Below are 24,420 nucleotides of genomic sequence, written 5' to 3' on the forward strand. Positions count from 1 at the left end.
TATGAGATGAGATGATTTGAGATAAGTTAAATAAAATATTGTTATAATATTATTTTTTAATATTATTATTATTTTAAGATTTGAAAAAATTAAATTATTTATTATATTTAAAAAAAAATTATAATAATAAGATGAGATGGTGTTTAAATCCAAACGAACCCTTAATATGATAAACCTTTTATCTTTTGGTAACGTGGTTCTTCTCGATGGAAGGATGTGCACTCCTTTCTTCCTTTGCATGTGCCAAATTGGCCTGTTTAATGATATCTTCATGTGTACAAAAACCAGAAATGTAGGAATTTGTACTGGTAATTGATATTACTTTTTCCTCCTTTGAAAAACTTGATAGAAAGCCGTGTGGGGAAGAGAGACGATGGCGTTTCGGTAACGTAAGGGTAATTTGGTCAAACTGCTCCCTCCCCGAAGGTCCTTCCTTCCTAAGTAGTCCTGAACTCTCTTCCAGAAGCTCCCAAATCTTTCCAGGCAAGACCCCACTTTCTCAACTCCTATTTCTCCCCCCGTCTTTGCGAAAGGTAAATTTAAAAAAGAATTCAACTATTTAATTTATTTTTCTTTTAAATTTTTCGGGTTCATGCACTGGATATCAATTCATCGAGGCAGTAGTTTACATACTTTGATTTATTTGCATATATTTTTAATTTTTTACATTTACTTGGATTCTGTGATAAATGCATGTGTTTTCTTTTCTTCTTTCGTTTTCTTTTTAAATATAATTTTTCTTGGATTATATCGATGAAGCTATCTTTTTATGCGTAATTCTTGTTGTGAAAAACAAAATCAAATGTTGCGGCTCTTTTTTGTATATGCGTAATTCTTGCGGTTGAATGAAGTTCAATTAGTACGTATCTGATGGAAATTATCTATAATGATTTCAATGTTATTTTTAGAAGTACTAATGAATGGTTTAAATCGTTTTTTGATTTATTTAAAAATTTTGCTTCTTAGGTGAAGAAAGAAAAAATGAGCAGCCGCTCAAGCCGTACCATCTATGTTGGAAATCTCCCTGGTGACACTCGAATGAGAGAAGTAGAAGATCTGTTTTATAAGGTATTGTAATTTCTTTACAACTCACTTCTCGACGCAGATTGTACGCTTCTAGGACACACGTCTTTCCCCACAAATTTTCGGCGATGTGAACAGTTTTTAGTCTTCAGAAGATTACATTCTTTTCAGTAAAAAAATTATGTTTTGTTCGTAATCTTTTATTTTCTCAGCAAAATATTTTACATATAAAAAAATCATATAAATTAGTCTTGGGATTTGGCGCTGTGAATGAGTTGCTTTCAGCATATTGCTAGGGCCAATACGTATTGGTTGTGGGTGTACCTTTTGTTGGTTGATTCAGTTGGTTCCATTGAGGCCGTGCTTGTTTTGGGGGAAAAGGAAGGAAATTTAGAAATTTATAGATATCCATTAATTCATTAGTGGAAAATCAAAATGGCAATCAGTTGATTCGGATAAAAGCTGACAGCTTATGACTCCCCCCTTCCAAGAAAAGCTTTTGTTGGAGTAAAGGAGGAAGGAGCTTGGTAGTGGGGTTTTAAATTGATACACGGTTGCTATAGGAGTGATTGGTTTTTAGTATTGACGGGCAACTTAACGGGTTATCAGATTGGTAGGATGGATATCTAGAACAATCTGTTCTTTGTGTCAGATACTAATATTTCTCTTGATAAACCAATGGATATGTGACGCTTGTTAAAGTACATAACTGGATGTTCCAAAAAAGCCCTGCATTTCTTGGTCATGAACAAGCGACTTCTGTAAGGATGTGAAGTTTAGAATAGGCATTTGATCTGTAAGGATAAGTGTAGGAGGGATTTATTTCATTAAAGTTAATCTCCTAGCTGTGTAAAGATATTTGCTGCTGACTCCCACTTATGGATTTGCTGTCTCAATGCAGTATGGGCGTATTGTTGACATTGATCTGAAGCTCCCACCAAGACCCCCAGGCTATGCTTTTATTGAAGTGAGTTCTGATCTGATTATAGAAATCTCCAGTATTTACAAATTCACACAGATGTTCTATTATCAGTATGAATTTGTCTTTTGTTCCCTGCATGTCTTCCTTTCGCTCATACAATTCTTTTAAACTGCCACGTATTTCAGTATGAAGACCCCCATGACGCAGAAGATGCAATTTATTACCGGGATGGGTATGACTTTGATGGCTGTCGGTTGCGAGTTAGTGACACTTTTCCTTGTATCAATACCTGCTGATTTGCTTTTATTTTTATTTAAGTTTGTTGCTATGTTAAGGTTTCTCTCATGCTGTGGGTTTTATCTGCCTTTAAAGGTTGAGCTTGCACATAGTGGGCGATCATATTCATCATCAGTGGATCGCTATGGTAGTTATGGTGGCAGTAGTAGCAGCCGTGGTCTTCCTAGGCATTCTGACTATCGTGGTATGTGTTGCCTTCTATATGACTCTAGTTATACACGGTGTTTGCCATGCCTTGATCTAATATAGCAAGATTATGCAGTTTTGGTCACTGGATTACCTCCTTCTGCTTCATGGCAAGACCTGAAGGTAAGCTTGAGCATTTTTAGTCATGTTTGCTTTATATGCATCCAAGATCCATGCCTTTCGAAGTTTCTAAATTTATTCTAGTAGTTGGTTTACTAAACGTGTGATGATTTTGTATATCTAATGTTTAGGATCACATGCGTCAAGCTGGTGATGTCCTTTTCTCTCAAGTATACCGTGATCGTGGTGGTAAGTTGGATGAACTGTTATCACTTAAAAAAAAAAGTTGGATGAACTGTTATGCCTTTTTTCTCTTACACTTTACGTGAGTGTATGAATGACAATACCACAACCCAGCTGCCGTAAGTTTGATTTAATGATTTAGCAATTTGTAGTAATTTATTTGAAAAACGTGAATGAAAGTTCCACCTGAAGAAAGAGTCTAGATCATTTTCTGGAGCATACTCATTGTGATTAATTTTCAGTGGTGACCAGACTTGAGAGCATGCGATAACATGGAAAATTTCCTGTTAGATAGTTACAATCATGACTTATCATCCATTACTTTGCAGTCATTGCTAGTTTTTCTCTGTGAATGAATGGTCATAAATTCATCATTTTTCCTAGAACTACAGTGTAATAGTCCCATTTTCTTTTAGAGTCATGGAGTTCTATCAGAACGTGGGGGTTTGTGTAATGAGCTGGGTCTGTAGGACTTGATGCCGAGTACCATGGTAGGTTGATGTCTTCAGTTTGGATGTGGATTTCTTCCTTTGAATTGGAAATATATATATATATGTTTTTATAAGTAAACAAGTACTATTAATCCATGAATGGGCAAAAACTGCCAATTACAAAAGTCATTATGTCCTATCTACGTAGGCGCAATAGAAACTAAGAAATCATGAAGGTCCATGCCATTAAAGTCCACAGCAATGACCCAAGTATAAAGAGTTCTAAAAAAGAAAACTTTTAGCTTTGCCATAGATCTCTCTTTGTCCTCAAACGTCCGCTTATTGCTCTCTTGTCACAAACACCACATAATACAGATAAGGATCATCTTCCAAACCTCTTTGATCTATTGCACGCCTCGAATGGAGGTCCAACATGCCAATATTTTCACCACGGTTTCCGGCATAATCCATGCTAGGTCCATTCGTTTAAACAATTACGAATGGAAATAATCCACAATATTGAATTGGAAATATTGTATCTGTTGTTTTCAATTACTTTTTTCTGATATTTTGTAGGCATGAAAGGAATTGTGGATTATGCACATTATGATGACATGAAGTATGCAGTAAGTTTCTATTTCTAGTCAATAATTATTCTATAAGAAAAAAAACTCTTTCTAAGTCATAAATGATATTTGTAGTCATAGAGTGTGCAAGTACCATGCATTCATTAAAAAAAAAAAGTGAGTAAATATGAGACCCACATGAAAAAATTAATTTTTTAATAGTGGATCCCACTCTTTTTCAAAATGAGTGCGCGGTGCTTGCATCATGACTGGATCTAGCATTACTCTTTCTAATTATACATGCACATTTTTATGTGGTGTTGCACTTTTCATTGTATGACAGAAATTGGGTTTTTCTTTACAGTCTTCTTTAAAAACAAGTGTCTTATTCTCTTTGTAAGTTCTTTTATTTCTTGCTTTGTAGATAAAAGAATTGGATGACTCCAAATTTTTAATCGGTCATATATACGGGTATGTGTGCTTGATGCGCTTAATTATGGTTTCTTTTCTTCATTCGCTTTTACTTATCTATTTGTTTGTCTAGGTGAGGGAGTATGACTCAAGGCGGAGCTACTCTCGGAGTCGCAGCTGTGATTCGAGGCGGAGCTATTCTCATAGTTCTTATATATCAAGAAGCCCTAGTCGCAGCCGAAGCTATGGTGGCAGGAGCAGGAGGTTAGCAAAATAAATATTTTATTTGACTTCTGTTTTAATTCTTAGTAACAATACAAATTGAAAATATGGTATTTGCAGCATATCTCCAGAGAGAGAATATTCTCACCAATCTCCATCAGAATCTCGTTCAAGGTCTGTTTTGCTCCTCTCCTCCCCCCCCCCCCCCCCAGGGTCTTTCTTGTGGGTTGCACTCCAATTTCTATTATTTTCAATTGCATGTTTCTTGATTTGCATGCGTAAAAATATGCACAAAAATAGAGAACGTTCATTGGGAGGGATTAGAGATTTTTTACCACACATTTGTTACTTTGGCCATCTGCTATTGTATTGGATGTGATTAGTTTTCATGATTTCTATGCTGCTCTTCCCATCTCTAGCTTGTAATTAGGTGTTTTCTCTGGTATACTCCATGTGTACTTGAGCTATGCCTAATTAAGTGGTTTAATAAATTTTTTACTTATAAAAAAAAAAAATTGCACAGAAATGCTATACATCATTTATTGATTTCGAACTAAGGGAATATATCAAACTACTTCATGTTAGGCCTATTTTCAAATAGTTTCCTTAGATTTTTAATTTAGCAATCAATGCCCTGCATTTCCCCTGATTTTAATCAAATCTTTCTGTCCCAATTCAATCTATTTGATAGAATTTGTTTGATAGTGGAAGCCAGCCTTAAGGGGAAAACAAGAGGCTTGCTGGATGAGAATCCAAAGGCGAAACAAAATGGTAAAATGGGCCACCAGCCTCAGTGCTGATGAGCTAGTGCTGTTACATCTTAGTGTGCCTCAACCACAGTCCTACCAGCTCTACAGTGCCCAATCATGCCGCCAAGGGTTTTTGTCTTTTTTTTTTTGGGTGGGGGGTTGTTTAGGGAATCTTAAGGTGTCATGTGCACGCCTTACGTAGAACCTGTTGGTGCCCTGTGATGTGTTAGGTTATATTGCACAAAATTTGTGTTAAAAAAGGGACGGAATATAAACAAAGAAATCTGGTTGAAAATCATGGAAGACACATGGAGCTGATTGCTAAAATTAGAAATTCAAGTAGCTATTTGGATACAAGTCAAGGCACACGGTAATTTAATATATTTCTCGAAATTCCATTACCTACACGATTTTCTGATCTTCATCTGGCATTACTTTTGGCTCAAATTGACTGGGCTTTAGTCCAACCGAATGTGGTTGGGTGGATGTATTTCTTAGATGTACATCCTTAAAATTTTGGAGTGAGTTCATCTGTAAACTTTCTACCCGCTGAGTGTCTTGGGAGCCCAATTGGATGAATTCACTAATCATAACTTTTACTTACCTTTAGATATTCCCTTTTGCTGATCTTTAAGTAAAAGCTTACATGGCAATGGATAATAATCAACAGTGACTTGCTCAATCTTTGGGGAATTTATATTCTTGATACGTGCGATTTGGTAGTGGGCTCTCTTTTCCATTTTCCCCTGCACTCACTCTTATTTCCTTTTTCCTTCCTGATATTTCTTTATGCAACCGGTATCCTCCCCCTTTTCCTTTTTATTTTTCATTTTCAATGAGAATTAAACAAGATTATGAACATCCTAAGACTTATCTCTCTCTCTCTCTCTCTCTCTCTCTCTTTTTTGTCGGCATCATGAAATAATAGCCAGAGCTATCTTTTGAGGGTTATTCTTTTTCTTTTGTCTTAAATTCACTTCAGCCCTAGATATCTTGCTAATTTTTTGTTTTTCGAGTTCCTTTCAACAGTTATTGTAAAATTATTCTTCTTTCTTCCCGAGGCAATATGACCTTCAAAGATTCTACAAACTTTCTACACCATTCTTTGTTGTCTTCAAAGATGGAAGTGGATACTTAGGAAAGGAGGGCTTAGAAGATTGGTCAGTCATCATGTATTGTTTATGAGGGTTACCTTGTGTTTGCTAGATATGGACCATTGCGGCGACCTGGGGACTGCATGTTAGGAACATGATGGCATGTGGTACTCTAACGCCTGCAACTCTTTTTGTTGTTGAGGTAATGATGTTTCGTTGATGAGTACCTCTGGAAACCTTAATGCTAAAATAACATTTCTTATGTACTATACGCATGGTCTGCCAGTGGGTGCTAGACTGGATCATTGTAGACAGACAAGTTGCAATTTAAAAGCTGGATTACCTGTGAAAATGCCATTGGTTCAACTCATGACCATACATCGGTGTAGACAATTCATAATTTCTTCAACATTATTATGACTCGAGAACAGGATTCTGGGCTGGATGTCATATCGGTCCATTTAAGTTCTCATATGCTGCTGGAAAAGTAGATTTAATGGGAGCTTGTGATGATGAGAAAATTGGGTTAGTGTTTTTAATGTTGGCTGCTGCTAAAGATTTGGGGTTATTCTGTTTCTCCTATTATTTGATTATAGGAACTCTAATTGGAGCTGGCATAGATTTTTTTGTATCCAAGTTTTGAAGGATTGTGGTTAATACGTTCGTGGATTTTTTGCAGATCCCCACCAAAATCCAGATCTCTAGTTACTTCTGTAAGTAAATTTATCTGGCTTATTCCTATTATTATTTGAAAGGTGAATAAAGTAGCTTTTCTTTTTCCTTAAAGCAAGCCTTTCACTAACATAAAAGGATCCTAGATACATGAGGAGGGGGTGGAGTTCCCCAACGAACACCCAATTACAACAAACTCATTGCAAAGGAGAGAAAAAAAAAAAAAAAATCCTTTTATTCATCATCCTTACACCACAAACCACACAATTTTTTTTTTTCTCTTACCAAATGTATGATATATGGATGATGAGTAGAAAAATTCAATTAGTTTAGGAAGAATAAAACAAAAAATAAAAATAAGTGGTGCGTGGTGTGTGGGGATGATGAGTAGTAAAGCTCAAAAAATAAATTTGGTTTTGAGACAAAAATTGGTCTCCACCCATACTCCACAAAGAGGGCGCTGTCTTAAATGACGATTTTTTACAGTTCGCTACACAAATTGTGGTGACACAACGGAGGCGGTGGTCAACTGCAATTTGTTAACTTGAGATGTTCGTAGAAGAGACCACATCCTCATCCACAAAAACTTTGGTTAGGGAAAACGAAAACATAGTGATATAGAAGGGCATCGACTGGCTTGAACCACTGGTGGCCAAATTCCTTCACACCAGCCTATGATGGCACGTGGAGGCCACACTCCTATGATAGTGAGATGAGGTGGACCAGATCTAATACATCTTTGGTTGACGAAACCACTAGACGATGCGTCTAGATGTTGGAGGCGTTTTGACGTGGGCTAAGCTATGCGTGAGAGTGATGCAAAGATTTTCGTTGCGGTTCTGCACTGAAGGGTGTAATTGGTTCGGTCAAATCAGTCCGGTCCATGGGAGGATTCTTGGACTGGACCGCCACCCATTTTCCACCCCAGGACTAAATCGATTACACCTATAGACCATTATCTATCGGTTTGGGCCAGTGCAAAATGGGCCAACATATAAAAACCCCCAAATACCTTCTAATTAGGGGTGTAAGTGATTCGGTCCGGACCGGAAAAATTGACCAGGCCGGACTGGACCTATTAGGGGTTTGGTCGGATTCGGTCCTTACCCCTTGCAAAAATCGGTAATCAGTCTAGTCCCGAGGTGTGGTTTTATTCGATCGGACCGAAATAAACCGAATCACTTGTATATAAATTTTTTTAATATATAATATATTATTTTATATAGTAGTTGTATAAGTTAATTATGTAATTTTCAGCTATTCTTTCACCATGGAAAATATAAAATAATATATGTTATCAATTATTTAATATATTTTAGATGATAAATCATATGACAATATATGTTATTATATGAAGATACATACTCTACTATTTACACCTAATTAAAGTAATTAGGTAATGTATTTTAAGATACATAAGGCCTCGCTTGTTTTCGTAGATGAGATGAGATGAGTTGAGATAAAAGTTGAATGTTGAATAAAATATTTTTTTAATATTATTTTTATTTTGAGATTTGAAAAAATTGAATTGTTTATTTTTTTTTTTGTGAGAATTTGGAAAAGTTATAATGATTAGATGAGATGAGATGAGAATGCTTGTGAAAACAAATGAGACCTAAGTTGCTAGTAATCATGAATAATCTATGGACAATGAAGTTATATAATATTTATTAACCATATACAAAATGTACTAAAGCACTAAGTTAATAATTATTAATATCATAAATATAATTATAATTAATTATTTTTTAATGAGTTAGTTACATAATCCACATTAAATAACTCGTTTAGTTTTTTAAATTTACTAATTTAATTATTTTTGTATTAATTTACTAATAAATATAATTATAATTAATTATTTTTTTAATGCGTTAGTTACATAATCCACATTAAATAACTCGTTTAGTTTTAAATTTACTAATTTAAGTAATTTTTTGTATTAATTAATCTGCCAAAAAAAAAGAAAGAGGAAAAAATGTTCCTAATTCATATGGACCGAATTGGACAGATTGAATCGATAGTTAACGGTACGGTCTGGTCTAGTGCAGTCCCTAGGGGTAATTAGTTTGATCGAGTCTAGAAAAAGGGTGGATCGAAATTTTCAGTCTGTGACCCCCTTGGATTGGACCAATTACACCCTTACTTCTAATGTTTATTTCGGCCCAACTTACTAAGAAATCCAACATTTTTCTTCCATTTTCTTTTCTTAGCAAATAAATTAAATGATAAAAATGATATAAAACAATAAAATTAAAATTAAGTGAACTCTCTAATGTGGATTATCTAAATTAATTCATTAATAAAATGATGAATTATAATTATATTAATGATGTTACTAGCTTAGTACTCAATATTCAATAGTCTGTATATGAATTGTAATAGTTAATACATTATGGTGTATATTAAAATTTTAATATTTTATGTATAGTTAATGAATAACTGGTCCATGGATATTTCATACTCGTAACTTAGGTATCTTGCAAAAACAAATATACGTAACTATTATAATTAGATGTAGATACTAGGTAACTAATGTATGTATCATTCCATATAATGTTATGATTTATCATATAATATGTTTTTTTTATAAGTAAATAAATATTATTAATCATCAAATAGGCATAGCCCAATACAAATACAAAAAAAGTGCACTAAGTAGGCTCAATAGAGACAAGAAAATCATGTAGATCCATGCCATCAAAATCAACAACAATGACCCAAATACATAGAGTTCTAATAAAGAAAACTTTTAGTTCCTCTAGCGATCTCTCCTTGTCCTCAATAGTTTGTTCATTACGCCCCTGTCACAAACACCACATGATGCATATGGGGACCATCTTCCACACAATTTTAATTTGTTGAATGCCTCTTAAATTTGTCCAGTTGGTCAGAATTGCCACCACTGCCTCGGACATCGCCCAAGCCTATTCTACTAAACACTTCATTCCATAACACCCTAGCTGTCTCACAATGTAAAAGGAGGTGGTCCACCGACTCACCCCCTTTCCTACACATACAACACCAATCTGCGATGATCACCCTTCATTTCCTCAAATTATTGGTTGTGAGGATCTTACCCGATGCAGCTGTCCACACGAAGAAGGCTACTTTGGGCGGTGCCTTATGTCTCCATAGCCTTCTTCATGGAAACTGGATATTGGGTTCTTGTGTGAGGGTCTTGTAGTAAGAACGAATCGAGAAAGAGCATTTACCTATTGTGTCCACCACAACCTATCTTCCTGCTGGTTGCTTAGTTTAATGGAGTATAAGAGGCTGAAAAATTCTTCAAAATTGCTCATTTCTCTGTTTTGTGTCGCTCGACTAAAATTGATATAATATATTAGTTAATTGTCGATAGCACATTAGTTAATATAACATATATGGTCAATGATTATAGTTTAGATAAAAATTGTATAATTAAGTTATTCTACTATATAAAAAATAATTATATATGTATTTCAGTCGATCTGGTCTACAAAAAACCATAACCCGGGACTGGATCGAAAACCGAACTTTGCAAATTAATGGACCGAGACCGGACCATTAGTGTTATTGGTCTAGTCCCGACTGACCAAAACCGTTCGGTCTGGTCAGTTTTTTGGTTCGAACTGGTCAACTTACACTCCTATCTGCACTGTACCAGTAGATCGGTGGCTAAGGGGTTTAGGGTTTTGCGTGATGGAGCGCTTGTAGACAATCGGTCACCATAAAGTGGTAGATTGGGCCTAGACCAAACCAGTGGATAGACAATTTTAAAAAATTAGGAGAAAAGCCTATAAATAGGGTGATGCTGGAAATGGAACAGATAGGAGGGAGGGGAGCCAAGGCTTCATCCTCTCCGGTGGAACAGGAAGACAGAGAGGATGAGGTACTCTTTCTTTTTAGGGAGAAGCGGGACGACCAGTTGGAGAATAAAGTAGTTAAAGCTGTAGTGCAGGGTTCGAGATCATCCTCATGACCTGCACCATGTTTGCTGCTGATGATATTTCTTATTGATTTGGTATGATGCAGGCTAACCATAAACGCCGCAGTAGGAGTCGGAGTCGCAGAAGTTTATCACAGTCTCGCTCACCAGCTGTATGATTTTTCTCCTTCACTTACTAGTAATTGTTTTATATTATGGATTCTCTTTACATCCTAATTTTATTGATTTCCTGGTTATGATTCACACAGGCAAGATCTGAACGGAGCAAATCTGTAGACTCCAAGGATCGCTATTGAGCATAATTTTTTTAGTGCTACTTCGTGAGATGTTCTTTGTGGTCGCTAGGACACCAACCATGTGAGACTAGAGGTAGCTAAGTATGTGTTTAAATTTCGATATTTCACTGAAGGGTCTTTTATAGTTGCATCTTTCTGAACTGAACGATACAAATAATCCCAACATTGTATCAAAATATGCTCGTACTGGGTTATTTTATATACTTTTCTCTAAATAAACTTGACTACTCTCCCATTCAATTCAGGGGCTAATCTATTGGCTTAAAGCCTAAGACAAAACATACCATAACCGGTTTCTCACATGCACAATTATGAAATTACATATTATTATTATTTTGAGAAATTATTTGTACCTGTCCGATATAAGCTTTTAAAAAAAAAAAAGTTCACCTAAAAATAATTTAAAAAAATTATTCATTATTAGTCAAAATTCACTTTTTTGCAAAGCATTTATATGAAATTTTTTCAAAAACATCGGTTCCAGTTTCAATTGTTTGGCATGACATGGGGCTCTCCAGTCACAGCTTTTAACGTTCATCGGATCTCAAAAACTTGAAACCCTCTTTAAGACCAAAACCAATAGGAAGTTGGGGAAAATAACGCATATCCCATATATTGTCGAACACAAACCAATCTTTTATACAAGTTTGTTCATGACTCATAAAGTCCACAAGTGATCGCAACGGCGACAAGGCAATGTTTTTGGACATAAATAGGCGACCCACTAATCAGTAAAACGAAGCACATTTGGTTCGTAATCGGGGCTTCCCAAATAATCAGATAGTGGATCGTTCAAACTGATGTGAAAATGGCAAGATAAAATGCCCAAACCCTAATTTTGCCACCCACCCAACATGTTATCTTATTTCATATCCGCAAAGGCAAAGAAACTTAAGAGGATTTCATCACGCCACCATGTGACCGGCCAAAAAAGAGTTTTTGGGGCCACGTATTTCGCATCTGCCAAGACCATTCAGACTTCAAGCATACATATTTTTTTTTAGTTTCACCATAGTAGTGGTAGTTTGCTTCAGCCGAAAAAGGATAAGCAGTAAAGTTTATCACCGATTTTGAGCAGATGTTCTCCCGGATCCATGCCTTTGGCGGAAATTGCTGGACCTGATGCCTGTATCTGACCCACCAGCAGCCTGGTGATATGTCCCCCAACCTGAGTCTCTGTCGACCTGGCTCGAGGAGAATGAAGGCAAATGATCTCTTTCCCATGGATGAAACCTATTTGACAGGGGGCTTTCTGCTTCTTGAAAGTTCCGACCCGACAAACCTGGTGCGATGATATAAAAGGGCCCAGTTTGATCAGATGACGAAGCCACTGGCCCTACCTGAGCCATGCCTCTATGGCTGCTGGATCTCCTGGTGCCAGGAATGATAGGTGTACGCATGGTGGTTGGATTGTTAGGTTGTTGCTGATAATATGCTTGGAGAGCTTGAACTCTATCACGGGCTCGGGCATTACTACCTGGGTAAGGGGGAATCATTGAAGACGCCACTACGCTCCCTTGTCTACCACCGGAACTGCAGAAATTATGAGCCTCCACTGTCAATGATATTAGTACTTGTACCAATATAAAGGAAAATTTTGCAGTACTCATTCCTTAACTAAACTGCGTTTTCAACCAAATATGTTATTAGGCTGAAGGCTATAAAGCTTACCAAAAGAGACTCCAGGCTACATGCAAGAAAAAGTAATTAGAGAAAAATGATGCTACCAACAGAACCTCCATATTATGACGGCATACCTGTGACCAATGACAAATGGATGCATAAAAGATCCTGATCTTGGAATATCTGAGCTGGTCCTTGCCGACCTTTGAGTAGCAGGCAGGATGGAAGGCTGATCAGCTGCAGCAATACGACTGCCGGTAGTAGGGAAGGGAGAGGAATGGTGCTCCCAACCGTGATAATGAAGATCCATGCCAGGAAAAGCATACGAAGCTGGCATCTCACTAGGTACTGATGGGCCCCAGTGATTGTTCAAATTAGAAGCCTCTGAAACAGTTCCATTGGAATTTGAGGATGATGGATGGATTGGCCCAAAGTAAGCAACATATGGGCATGGATGAGTAGCAGATGATACAGCTGTATGTTCAGCAAAGATTGCATGTTGTCCCAGTTGATCATGATCTACATTATGATATCATCATTCAGTCAAAAAGGCACTCCTAAACAAAAACTTTCAACAGAACAGTAGCCAAAAAAAAAAAAAAAAATCTTACATGCACTTGACGGAAAATCCCCTTCCCTGAGACAAATTGGTAAAAACAGATTAACACTTTGCAGAAGAAAATATTCCACTAGAACACAAAAAAAAAAAACCCAAAAAGGAAGAAGAGAAGGAAAGGAAAGAAAAAGAGAATAACTCAACATAAGATATCATCTGCTTGGAAAATGCAGCTTTTGGGTTTTCTCGACTCTTCAGAAAAATAACAATTCTTCAACAAAAAAATTGACATTACAAAAATTTGCAACCACAACAAAAGCCTTGATCTTTATTTGATTAAAATGAACACAACACTAGGGGATAAAATAATTTCCAATTTTTTGAATCCTAATAAAAGTAGAATTCACGAGTTTTTTTTTGTATATCAAAGATTTGATTAATGAATATGAAAGGATTATACGTGTACACTGGGATATACAAGATAAACAACTTAAGAGAACGAAAGAACAATAATAGAAATCTGGAAAAATAAAAATCGAAAAACAAAATTGACTAGTCATCCATTGGTACAGGGTTATAAAGAAAAGATCTTTAACTTCTGCACCATCTCTCACAATTCTCAACGTTCCATTCATTCTTTACTCTTCGTAAGCACCGCATTATGCAAGATGGAATCAGCTTCCACAAAGTAAACCTTGTCAGGACTAGAAAACTTCCATTTCCAACATGACAAAAGATGCACCACTACACCCAACTGAGTCCAAACAAGCCAAAAATTGTGTTCCATAGAGCACCAGCTATCTCACAACGAAAAAATAAGATGATCAATTGTTTCGCCACTCCTCTCACACATATACCATCACCCTACAACTACAACAAGCCTCTTTCTAAGATTATCATAAGAATCTTCCCAAGAGCTGTCATCCAAACAAAGAAAGCCACTCTCATTAAAATGGCAAAAGGAAAGAGTTCTACTCTGAAAAGCACTTTGAAAAGATAAGAAGACAATACTGGATAGAACAATCTAACTTGAAACTGCCCTTGCTTTCATATATTCCTATTGGGGGGAACTAATACGGCGTATCTTTGGCACATCTAGATCTATACACCAAAAGGACTAGTCAATATTGCAATTTGAACCCCTTGGATTCATTACAAAGCACAAGAAATTCCCTCTCTCTCTCTCTCAAGAAATGTGGGATCTCTCCAGGATATTACCTGAACAGCATTTATTGGCAAGATGGTAGTTCTTGTCAAGCTGAGAAGTGTTTGCCAATAAACACGGTCCCCTTTACATTCACATTGAAATGGCAAAAGGGACAGTGCATGGAATATTTGTTTATAGGCAGGCTCCTTATTTTTTTTTAAAAGCATTAACATGCTCTTTTTACCATCATCTGGCACTGACAGTGATTGCACCTCTTCCTAGACCTTCATCCACCCACCTGTGAGATTATTATCTCCTCTGCTTTGCACCTTTCTCTTTCTCAAGAGTGAAAAAAGTGACATAAAAACTTACCTTACTAAAACTACCGAAAATTATCAGAAAATGAGAAGCACGTGGGGAAACATTGAAGTTTGGGGACTTCAAAACAAAGAATTTCAGCATAGATATTGAAGCACAAAGAACTTAGATTAAAGCTCTAACTTGTGAGATCATTCTTACTCAAATGATGAAGGAGGCTGCGTTAAGCTACCAAATGGACACCAGTGAACTCCAAATGACTGCAAAAAGCATTTGGAAAATGAATAAAATTGACCATAACATGGTAAAAAATATTTTAGCCTACATATATTTCTTTATCTATTGCACGCACGCACCACACTTTCTGCGTCATACATTGCCTATAAAAATGAAATGGAGTCAATGAATGTACACAAGAGAGAATCGTACATATACATCCCTCCAAAGTTATCTAGAAGTTTTTTTTTTATCAGTAAAAGATAGATATTATATAGATGAATGAAATAGGCATAGCCTTTGTACACAGGAAGTATACATAAGAACTCCTAATTACATTCTAAGAACGATAAATTAAAGACAAGAAATCCTGAACCCAAAGTTATCTAGAAGTAACATCAACAGCTAAGTGCACTTGAAAATATAATAGCTAAACATCATTCTCTAAGGTCCTACAGTTGATGTTAATTTTTGCAATTTTTCTAAGACTTAGTCTCTTGAAAATGTCATCTACCACCTAAAGGATATCAGAGGAATAACAACAGTTTGAACCTGGTGATGGCAAAGTTCTCCAAGCAACTCCAGAGAAGATGGCTTATATCGCGTCAGGTAAGTCAAGTATTTGGAAAACGTTGAAGCCAAATACTTGGCTTGAAGGAAGCCAAATACTTGGCTTGAAGACTCTTTTGAGCAACTAGGAAAGCTGACAAAGATTGCCTCAGTCATGTGAGTTTCTTTTGTGATTTTTCAATAATCTTAATGGTGGTGACAACCTAAGGAAATGTCAGATCATGGTAGTCAATGGGTGCTGTATGTGTAGAAGGACAGGGAAGATATAGACCATCTGCTATTTCACTGTGAGGTAGCCTAGCTATCTGGAATAATTTCTTTGGTGTGGGGCTAGCTTGGGTCATGACAAGAAGATTAGTATACTTCCTTGCATCTTGGAGATGCTTATACGGCTGCTCACAAATCGTAGCGATATGGAAGATGGCTCCTATATGTTTACTATAGTTTTGTAGATCATGAGTGGACCACAGATGAAAAAACAAAGTTCTTAGTATACTTCCTAGCATCTTGAAGATGCTTATATGGCTGCTCGCAAATTGTAGCGATATGGAAGATGGCTCCTAAATGTTTACTATGGTACATTTGAAGGTAACAGAATAACAGAGAGTTTGTAGATCATGAGTGGACCACAGATGAAAAAAGAAAGTTCTTTTACACTGTTCCTATGGGCTCAAGTGATAGATTTTAATGGACTTGGCATCCACGATTTCCTTGTATCAGCTTCACACTCTAGCTAGGGTTTTCTCTCATAGACAACCTGCGTGCTTGGGCTCTTACCTTGCTTTTTTTAATAGAATTATTGATCACTTGTAAAAATCTTAATGGTGGAATGCTTTAAGCTAGCTCATTGCTCTCTAGCTTAATGTATGAGTATGTAAATGATGAAGCAAGTACCATGTTCATCTTGTAATTTGCAGCCTCAATATGAATGAACAAAGAACTACAATACATTTCTATGGTGAAATATGGAGGGAATTGAAAAGTAAATGAGTTAAACAATGGGTATATTGTGACTTAATAAGTGACCTTCAACACAGAAATGTTAAGGTAGATAAGAAACAGCGAGAATGCAGTACAAAAAAGAATCACAATGATATGCTGCATAAACGTAACAATTCAATAAAATTCTCTCCCTTTACCATTTCCGAGTAGCTTAGATCATAAAGATCTTCATCATGGGTCCAATCATCAATACTAAACTCTGTAAAAGATCGGCAGCTATTACCATAAAGCCATTGGCCTTTCTCAATCTTCCTACAATTAGGGCACTGCATTGCACCCTTTATATTGAATGCTGAACCAATGCAATCTGAAAAACAATTATAATTGCAAGCATAAGAAAAAGACAACATACAAGCAACGCTAACTTACACAATATTCACTAAACTAAAATGACGTTGGTCAACAAGCACAACATTTGTTAAAGGCACCAATATGTAACACATAAAATCCTTTTTTTTTAAAAAAAAAATCAAGTAATAGGAAATTTTACTAAAAAAAATGAAAAATGCATAGCCCAATTACACAGGTGACAGGACATAGATAAATACCCAATTAGAAGGAAAGTATACAAGGAAATCGTGAAAAATCAGCCTGTTAAAATCTATAGCTGCTGCCCAAAGCAACAAGGTATTGATGAAAAAGAAGAAGAAAATTTTTTCTGAGTAGAAAAAGATTTTTTTTATGAGTATGAGTAGAAGAAGATAAAAATACTGATTTCCTTAACAAAAGTGCTTATCAATTAATTTTCCCTATTGTTTAGTGTTTTCTCTTGTATACATCTTGTGTACTTGAGTTGTGCCCTTTGTGCTATAAACTGTCTTATAAAAAACTTTTTTTTTTATAAGCAAATCAACCAACTGTCTTATAAAAAACTAATTGATAATATTTGGGTGACAACTGAAAACTCATAGCAAGTGCTAGATAGAGAAGACTAGTGATAAAGAAAATGAGACATCTATGAAACTGAGCATTCAAGGAGCTGACACGTTGTGGTGGGTACCCATAGGTAAAGGTACATTCTCGGTTCTTTCTTTCTATAAGTCTCTCACACAATCGCAAACAGTCAGTTTCGATGGAGAAGGATTTGGCGAAATAAGACGCCACCCAAAGCGGCATTTTTTGCTTGGACTACTTTTTTGGGTAAGATTGTGAGTTTGCTAGAGCGTTATGGGATTAAGTGTTTTGCATATTAGAGCTAGCTTGGGGCATTGTTGGCCAGCTGGAAAAATCTATGAGGTATTCCACAAATCAAAGCCATGTGGAAGATGGTTCCTATCTGTATCTTGTGGTACTTGTGGCAGGGCCGAAATGGCCGGACATTCGAAGACAAAGAGCACACAATAGAGGAACTTAGATCTCTTTTTTATTAGAACTTTATTTCTATGGGCTGGATTTTAATGGCCTTGGTGTTCATGACTTTCTTGTTTCCATTGCTTCTTCCTAGATAGGTGTTACCTCTTGTATACCATTTTGTGTACTTGAGCTATACCTATTCTTATTAATACAATTGTTTACTTATAAAAAAAAAAAAAACACGACACATCTACGTAATTTATGCAGAACCATATTTAAGCCAAGCTACTCATAAAAAGGGCACAACACAATAAGGTGTCGTTTGAATAGTGAGTTGACATGCGATGAGTTGAAATGAAAGTTAAATAAAATATTGTTAAAATATGATTTTTTAATATTATTATTGTTTTGAAATTTGAAAAAGTTGAATTGTTTATTATATTTTTTATGGGAATTTGGAAAAGTTGTAATGATGAGATGAGATGAAACGCTTCTTATATCCAAACGGGGCCTAAGTGAACATCACAAACACAATATGACTCACTGGGCCTGTAACATATTTCAATTATTGAACACATAATGGTAAATAGATGTAGTTTCTAATTAAATGACTATGATAGGGAATCTGTCCATGAAGTATTGATGTCCTAATATACTACAACTTTTCAGATTTACACTGGAAGATTGTATACCCCTTGTAAAAATAAATTAGGAGTAGTCTTTGTGGGCGAAAACAAAAGGATAGCAAACACTGATCTAGACGGTAGCTAAGTTTTAGAGTTGTTGAATTCCTTCTAATATCTGTTCTGTTAGCTCTATATACTTGTTCTAACAATTCGAGTAATCACTATTTTCAAGATGTTCAATAACTCTCAAACAGTGGGCAGGTTATTTTTTTTTTAATAATTAAAATAAATGAAGGCAACAGTGGGCAGGTTATTGATAGTTTGAAATTATATATTTTGGGATTTTAGTTAGTGACTTTATTGATAACTCATGTAGTTGGGCTACGCCTATCTTTCTATCGTTAAAGTTTTATTTTGCCTATAAAAAAATATTAATCTTCTAACTGCCCACACCAAGCCCTCGGCAATACCCTCGAACACATTGCAACTTGTCAATTGTAAAATGTCAACATGACGAATTAAAGTAAATCTAACCATACCCAGTTAATTTGAAAAAGCCCTCAGGATCAAATTTTTTTCCTCTCATCTATCATCTTCTCCTGATCTCAAAAAGCCCAATCCAACTACAATCATTTTAATCAAAACACAATTCACCAACAAAAAAATCTTAAAAAAATGTAGAACTCCAAAATGTCAAGTCCGTTATTCAGACAACTAGCATAGATCACATTCTGTTGACAATCAATTGCTCAGAAAATATACAATATGTAAGTTAATCTGAAATTATGTAACCTCCAGTTTCTCATAATGTCAAACCCAACAAATCAAAAGCTCCAATTAGCCACAGATAACTATTAAGCTCGGTTGAAACATAGTTAAACGTAACGTTCTTCCATTTTTCTTAGGTTTTTTTTTCTCAATAACAAAACAAGCCCATCAACACGAACCCGAAATTCAACCTAGCCTCAGCCTGAATGTCCAAAATATACCCAGATCTCAACAATTACAACTCTAAATATAATTACGAAACGAATACGAAAATCACAACCCTACGACCATAAGTATTCGATAAATACAAAATCTGACTCACCGAGGTGGAATTGGTGCCCGCATTGAAGCTTGGCCCAAGATCTGTCCCTGTTATCGGCCACAATCTCGAGGCAAATCGAGCAAGACACCGACCCGAAACATTTTCCTCCACCGTCATCGGAGCCATCATCGACCACAGCAACGTCGTCGTTCCCGAGCCCCATGTATACAACCCTAACCAAAACCCTTACCACCAAAACAGTACCGTTCTGATCACGCTCGAATCTTGGGCTTGGATGAATGCTTTATCGCGGGGAGAGACGAAAATATGGGATGCGAAGACGAGAAAATCTCGATAGAAAATCTGTAGATTGAATGAATGAAAATTTCTTTCTTAATTGCTCTTTATTTTTCCATTTCTCTCTCTGAATGTACACCGTCAGATCTGGGGGTCGGTTTGGTTGCTAGAAAGATTGAAATAACCGCTGGCTTATAGAAGAAAATGCACGGCTCAGATTGATTTGGGAGCGTTGGATTGTATTTGAGGATTGACGTTTCCGTGACTAAAAATGCAATAAAATTTGACAAAGTGACTCAATTGATACGGTTGGATTGAAGTTGACCTGAAATTCTTAATTTAGGGCCGTTTGTTTTCAGAGATGGGATGAGATGAGATGAGTTGAGATTAAAGTTAAAAAGTTGAATAAAATATTGTTAAAATATATTTTTTAATATTATTATTGTTTTGGGATTTGAAAAAGTTGAATTGTTTATTTTATTTTGTGTGGAGATTTGAGAAAGTTGTAATGATGAAATGAGATGAGATGTTTTTAAAAAACAAACAATAAGTCTTTGCAATATTGTTAGGATTAATTTGAATCCAGAATTAAGGGTCTAGATGGTCATAAACTTTTATAACAGTAATTAATTATTAGATTATAAACCAACTTCGGTAAAATTTAAAGCTTTGGCATCATCGTATCTCCCCCAACACCGTAAAATGGGGAGAATTTGTTTTATAAACAGTTCTTGCTCGGTTTGTATATATTTGACCGTTAGACTATAATCTTATTTTTATATCATAAATAATTATATTTGTAATCGTGAAGTATGTAATAATTATGTAATTTCTTAAAAAAAAAAAAAATACGAGATCCATATGAAAAAAAAAAATTTAATTTTTTAACAGTAGACTCAATTCTTTTTCAAAACGATTGCATGAAATTTACGCACTCTACGACTGTATGTAGTATTACACTAAAATCTTTCTCACTTTAAAGCTTAGATTTCACGTAGCAATTCTATAAAATCTTTACTCTTGCTTAGACAAATTAGTCTTTATCTTTCAAGATATGAAAAATGGCAAAAAATCAAAACGCACCAAAATAATAATAATAAAAAAAAAAGAAATATATGGAAAGTAGTTTAGAAAGGCAAAAATCGATTCAGAAAATCCAAAAAATAAAAATGGAAAGAAGTTAGAACACGAAAAAAAACCAATATCTAAAAATAAATAAATCTCAAAAAATAGTTAAAGACGGTTCAAATTAAAAAGAAAACAAAACACTTCAAGATTCAATAGAAGAATAATAAAATTGAAGTGGGATCGATGGTGGTTCCTTGTCTTTCTAATCATCGCCCGAGTTGTAGTTTGGAAGTGGAGACTTTTGAATTTGTTCTTGAATTTTACAATTTATAAAGTAAATTTAGTGCATAAACCCACTATTTGGTGTGAAAATCGTTACAATTATTTTAAAAAAATAAAATTAAAACACCTATACTTTTGGATACACTTTAATGTTGTATTGGGTATAAAAAAAAGTTTTGCAAATAGATTTTTTTCTCTTACTTTTTAAAAAATGTTTTCTAAAATTTTTTTATTGTGTGAATTTTAGATTTTATTGGGTTGATTTTTTTTTTAAAGATGTTTACTATATCTTAATATCATGTCTTGTTTAGTTACGCAGTTTAGATGAGATGTTTTGTTGAAAGTTAAATAAAATATTATTATAATATTATTTTTATTTCGAAATTTAAATAAGTTGAATTATTTATTATATTTTATACGGGAGTTTAAGAAAATTGTAATAATTATACAAGATAAAATAATTTAATTTTGTGTAACCAAGTCAATCTTAAATCAACCACACTTGCTATTTTGATTGCTTTTTGCACACGTGTCCTGAACTTGAAAGGCTGGAATTGAGATTTTTCAGAACTTTTTATTAGAATTTTGAGTGGATTTTGGATAGGAATAGACTGGTGTGTAGCTTATAAAACTGTAACATTCCGATCTAGTATTATTTGGGTCCGATCTAATATTATTCGGGATTTAATAAAGATAATTTTATTTTTTAATAAAGAAAGATAATTTTATTGGTTCTAAATTATGGACTATTTTGAATAAGCCTAATGAGGTTGTATGAAGATTTTAATTAAGTTCATGGGCCAAAAGTATATTTTAAGATCCATTAAGATTTAGTAGATAAATGATATTAATAGGCTAATATTTATAAAAGTTCAATTGAGGTTTATTGGATTTGAAAGGATAATGATAAGCTTAATAGCTCCTACCACTCATTTATTATTCTTTTTATTTTTATATTTTTTTACTTAATGGTTAAATAAGTGATTATTAGTGAAACTGTATATTTTTTTATTTTTTTAATAATTAAAGATGTTAAAAAAATACTTCAAAAAAAATAATAAAAAACCCAGACAGATTACACCCGAATGAATAACGATACATTCGAATTCCGGATTTTGGCCTGGACCGAAAAAAAATCTTGCTCGATTCTACACCAATGGTCAGAGCCCTTGTACGTGTGTGATGGGCCAAGACTCCAATGAAAAGCCGAAACTAGTTGCAAAGAAAACCTAATATATATGCCCACATAGCTCCATACACATGACGTCTCCTTCCTCTACCCTAGGGTACCACATATATATACATATATATAAATATATATGAAAAATTATACTCACCAGCCCTATATTACACCCTTACTTTTATTTTTTATATTTTTTTCTTTAACATGGGTGTGGTGTGGGTTGCTCAACCCAGAAACTCTGTATATATACGTAATATGTGTGTGTAGGCTGCACGACAATTTCTCCAAGCCCTCGAACTAATGTCACAACGCTGTAGCCGTACCGTCCACACTATCAAAACCTTCTTGCCCTAAGAGTCTAAGATCGAGTGCAACCTTGAAGCACCGTAACACATGGAGGCTCTGCACTGTAAGACCCGTAATACAACCATCCACATGCCCATGTCCCTATCTAGTAAACTTAACCCAGTTCGTATGGTGGAACTCCTCCCAAACTTCCACCGTTGAACCCAAGAGACCCAGCTCAAACCCAGCCATAAACAAGGTAGGAAACCACCGACGTAACCCCTGTTTTTATACAACAAAATAGAGCATTGAGAACGCCTCTATAGCATGCTGGAACCACTGTGGTGAACCTCCATTGTCTAGGCCTGCCACCGTGATCCCCCATCTGCAAGCTTTCATTCAATTACAAGCGCACGACTTCATGAAACAATTCTCATGCCCACATGCGTCGTCCGTCGCCAAGCAAAGCACCACCAATAGTTGCCCCCGCCGCCAACATCCGCCGCAAGCATCCACCACCTGAAGGCCGCCATTGTCCTCCTTGGCCAATTTCGCAAACACCGACTTCATAAAAAACCAGTCCACCATTTTTAATTTCATCGCCCACTACGCTACCATTGGTCCGTCCATTGCCCACCAACTAACAGTTGTTCATGGCTGACTCCAGTGACCTTGGTGTTACTCAGATATTTCTCCTCTTTTATATGATAAATCTTTACACTACTGGTTTTTGACAAAATGTTTGAAAGAGTTCACTTCACATTATATTTTCGGGATCTAGTTTAGCTTTCAGTTTAAAGATTTTACATTATAAATCTTTACTACTGGCCAAGAGATTGTTGATTTGTTTGAAGAAAAAAAATGAACTACACACATCATGGGTGTAGGGCAGGGACGGTTTACATTTTGTTCTCTGGTTTGTATCTAGTTAGCTTAGCTAGCTTTGTTTTCAGAATTTATTGAAAACGTTGTAAACTGTAATAAACTAAGTTACTAAAATCCTAAGCCTAGTATAAATTAGTATTTAATTTTTGTTATAATTCTGTTAAAGTAAAAGCGTCTTAATATTATTAGACACCAAGCTTGAAGCAGATGTTTTGCCTCTTTATCTGCATAACAATGCTCTTCTTTATTTTTAGCTTTGTTGATCTTCCATAACTAATGGATTTATAATCATGTGGCTTTCAAAAAGATTTTCGTCATTGCATACATGAAACAATTATTACTGATGAGTTCGAGTAAGAATGAGCTTTGATTGTGGTGAAGTATGACCTACAAGAAAATATTTGGTTGCAAAATATTTATAGCCAACGGGATAAGTGGGTACCGGCCTACTTACGTTCGACATTTTGTATTGATATGTCAACAACTCAGAGGAGTGAAAATATGAACAAATTTTTCAAAGGTTATGTTCGTTCAAGCACTATGGTTAGTGACTTTGTGCATCAGTATGAGAAAGTTTTAGATGCACGTTACTTTAAAGAGAAAGAGAATGGTGTGCGGACAAAATCTACGTGGGTGATAATAAAGACATCTTTTAAAATTGAAGAGGAGACGGCAATTGTTTACAAGAAAGTCTTTCATAATCTTCCAAGATGAGTTGTTCAATAGTCTACGATACCAAGCAAAAAAATTGTATATGAGTGGTGAGGCCAATACATATGGAGTGACAACCCATGGTAAAGAAACATCTCTTTACCACATGACACTAGAGGGTGATGAAGGACGTGTTACATGTACATGTCATATGTAGGAGTTTATGAGGATTCTTTGTAGGCACATTTTGTGTGTTTTCTGCAAAAAAACAAAGTTAAATATATTGCCACA

At 35.3% G+C, this 24,420-nt stretch overlaps 2 protein-coding genes across 2 annotated transcripts; one reads left to right on the top strand and one right to left on the bottom strand.

The window, feature by feature from the left end:
- Positions 1 to 428: 428 nt before the first annotated feature.
- Positions 429 to 11,348, top strand: LOC109012703 (serine/arginine-rich splicing factor SR30-like). The gene is given in 15 exon segments (XM_018994481.2): positions 429 to 533; positions 967 to 1,068; positions 1,925 to 1,990; positions 2,131 to 2,205; positions 2,318 to 2,426; positions 2,505 to 2,551; positions 2,680 to 2,737; positions 3,739 to 3,788; positions 4,153 to 4,174; positions 4,177 to 4,199; positions 4,273 to 4,403; positions 4,482 to 4,535; positions 6,884 to 6,917; positions 10,888 to 10,953; positions 11,050 to 11,348. Coding segments are annotated over 14 exon segments (870 nt in total). The 5' UTR covers positions 429 to 533; positions 967 to 981; the 3' UTR covers positions 11,098 to 11,348.
- Positions 11,349 to 11,684: 336 nt separating this feature from the next.
- Positions 11,685 to 19,925, bottom strand: LOC109012702 (E3 ubiquitin-protein ligase RFI2). The gene is made up of 6 exons (XM_018994480.2): positions 19,539 to 19,925; positions 16,667 to 16,836; positions 14,943 to 15,001; positions 13,332 to 13,357; positions 12,855 to 13,239; positions 11,685 to 12,630 (listed from the first exon to the last, which is right to left on the bottom strand). The coding sequence occupies exons 1-6, from the start codon at positions 19,699 to 19,701 to the stop codon at positions 12,159 to 12,161; spliced, it is 1,275 nt and encodes a 424-aa protein (XP_018850025.1). The 5' UTR covers positions 19,702 to 19,925; the 3' UTR covers positions 11,685 to 12,158.
- Positions 19,926 to 24,420: the final 4,495 nt, after the last annotated feature.

Source organism: Juglans regia, chromosome 11, assembly GCF_001411555.2.
Source record: "Juglans regia cultivar Chandler chromosome 11, Walnut 2.0, whole genome shotgun sequence".
In the NCBI taxonomy this organism is placed as follows: domain Eukaryota; kingdom Viridiplantae; phylum Streptophyta; class Magnoliopsida; order Fagales; family Juglandaceae; genus Juglans; species Juglans regia.

What these genes read in the sequence shown, in the direction of transcription:
- LOC109012702 (XM_018994480.2), bottom strand. Translation starts at nt 19,701, where the DNA reads ATGGGGCTCGGGAACGACGACGTTGCTGTGGTCGATGATGGCTCCGAT. An exon ending in CGGGCACCAATTCCACCTCG is followed by an intron (nt 16,837 to 19,538) that starts GTGAGTCAGATT and finishes ATTGTTTTTCAG; the next exon opens with ATTGCATTGGTTCAGCATTC. An exon ending in CCATTTGTCATTGGTCACAG is followed by an intron (nt 12,631 to 12,854) that starts GTATGCCGTCAT and finishes TAATTTCTGCAG; the next exon opens with TTCCGGTGGTAGACAAGGGA.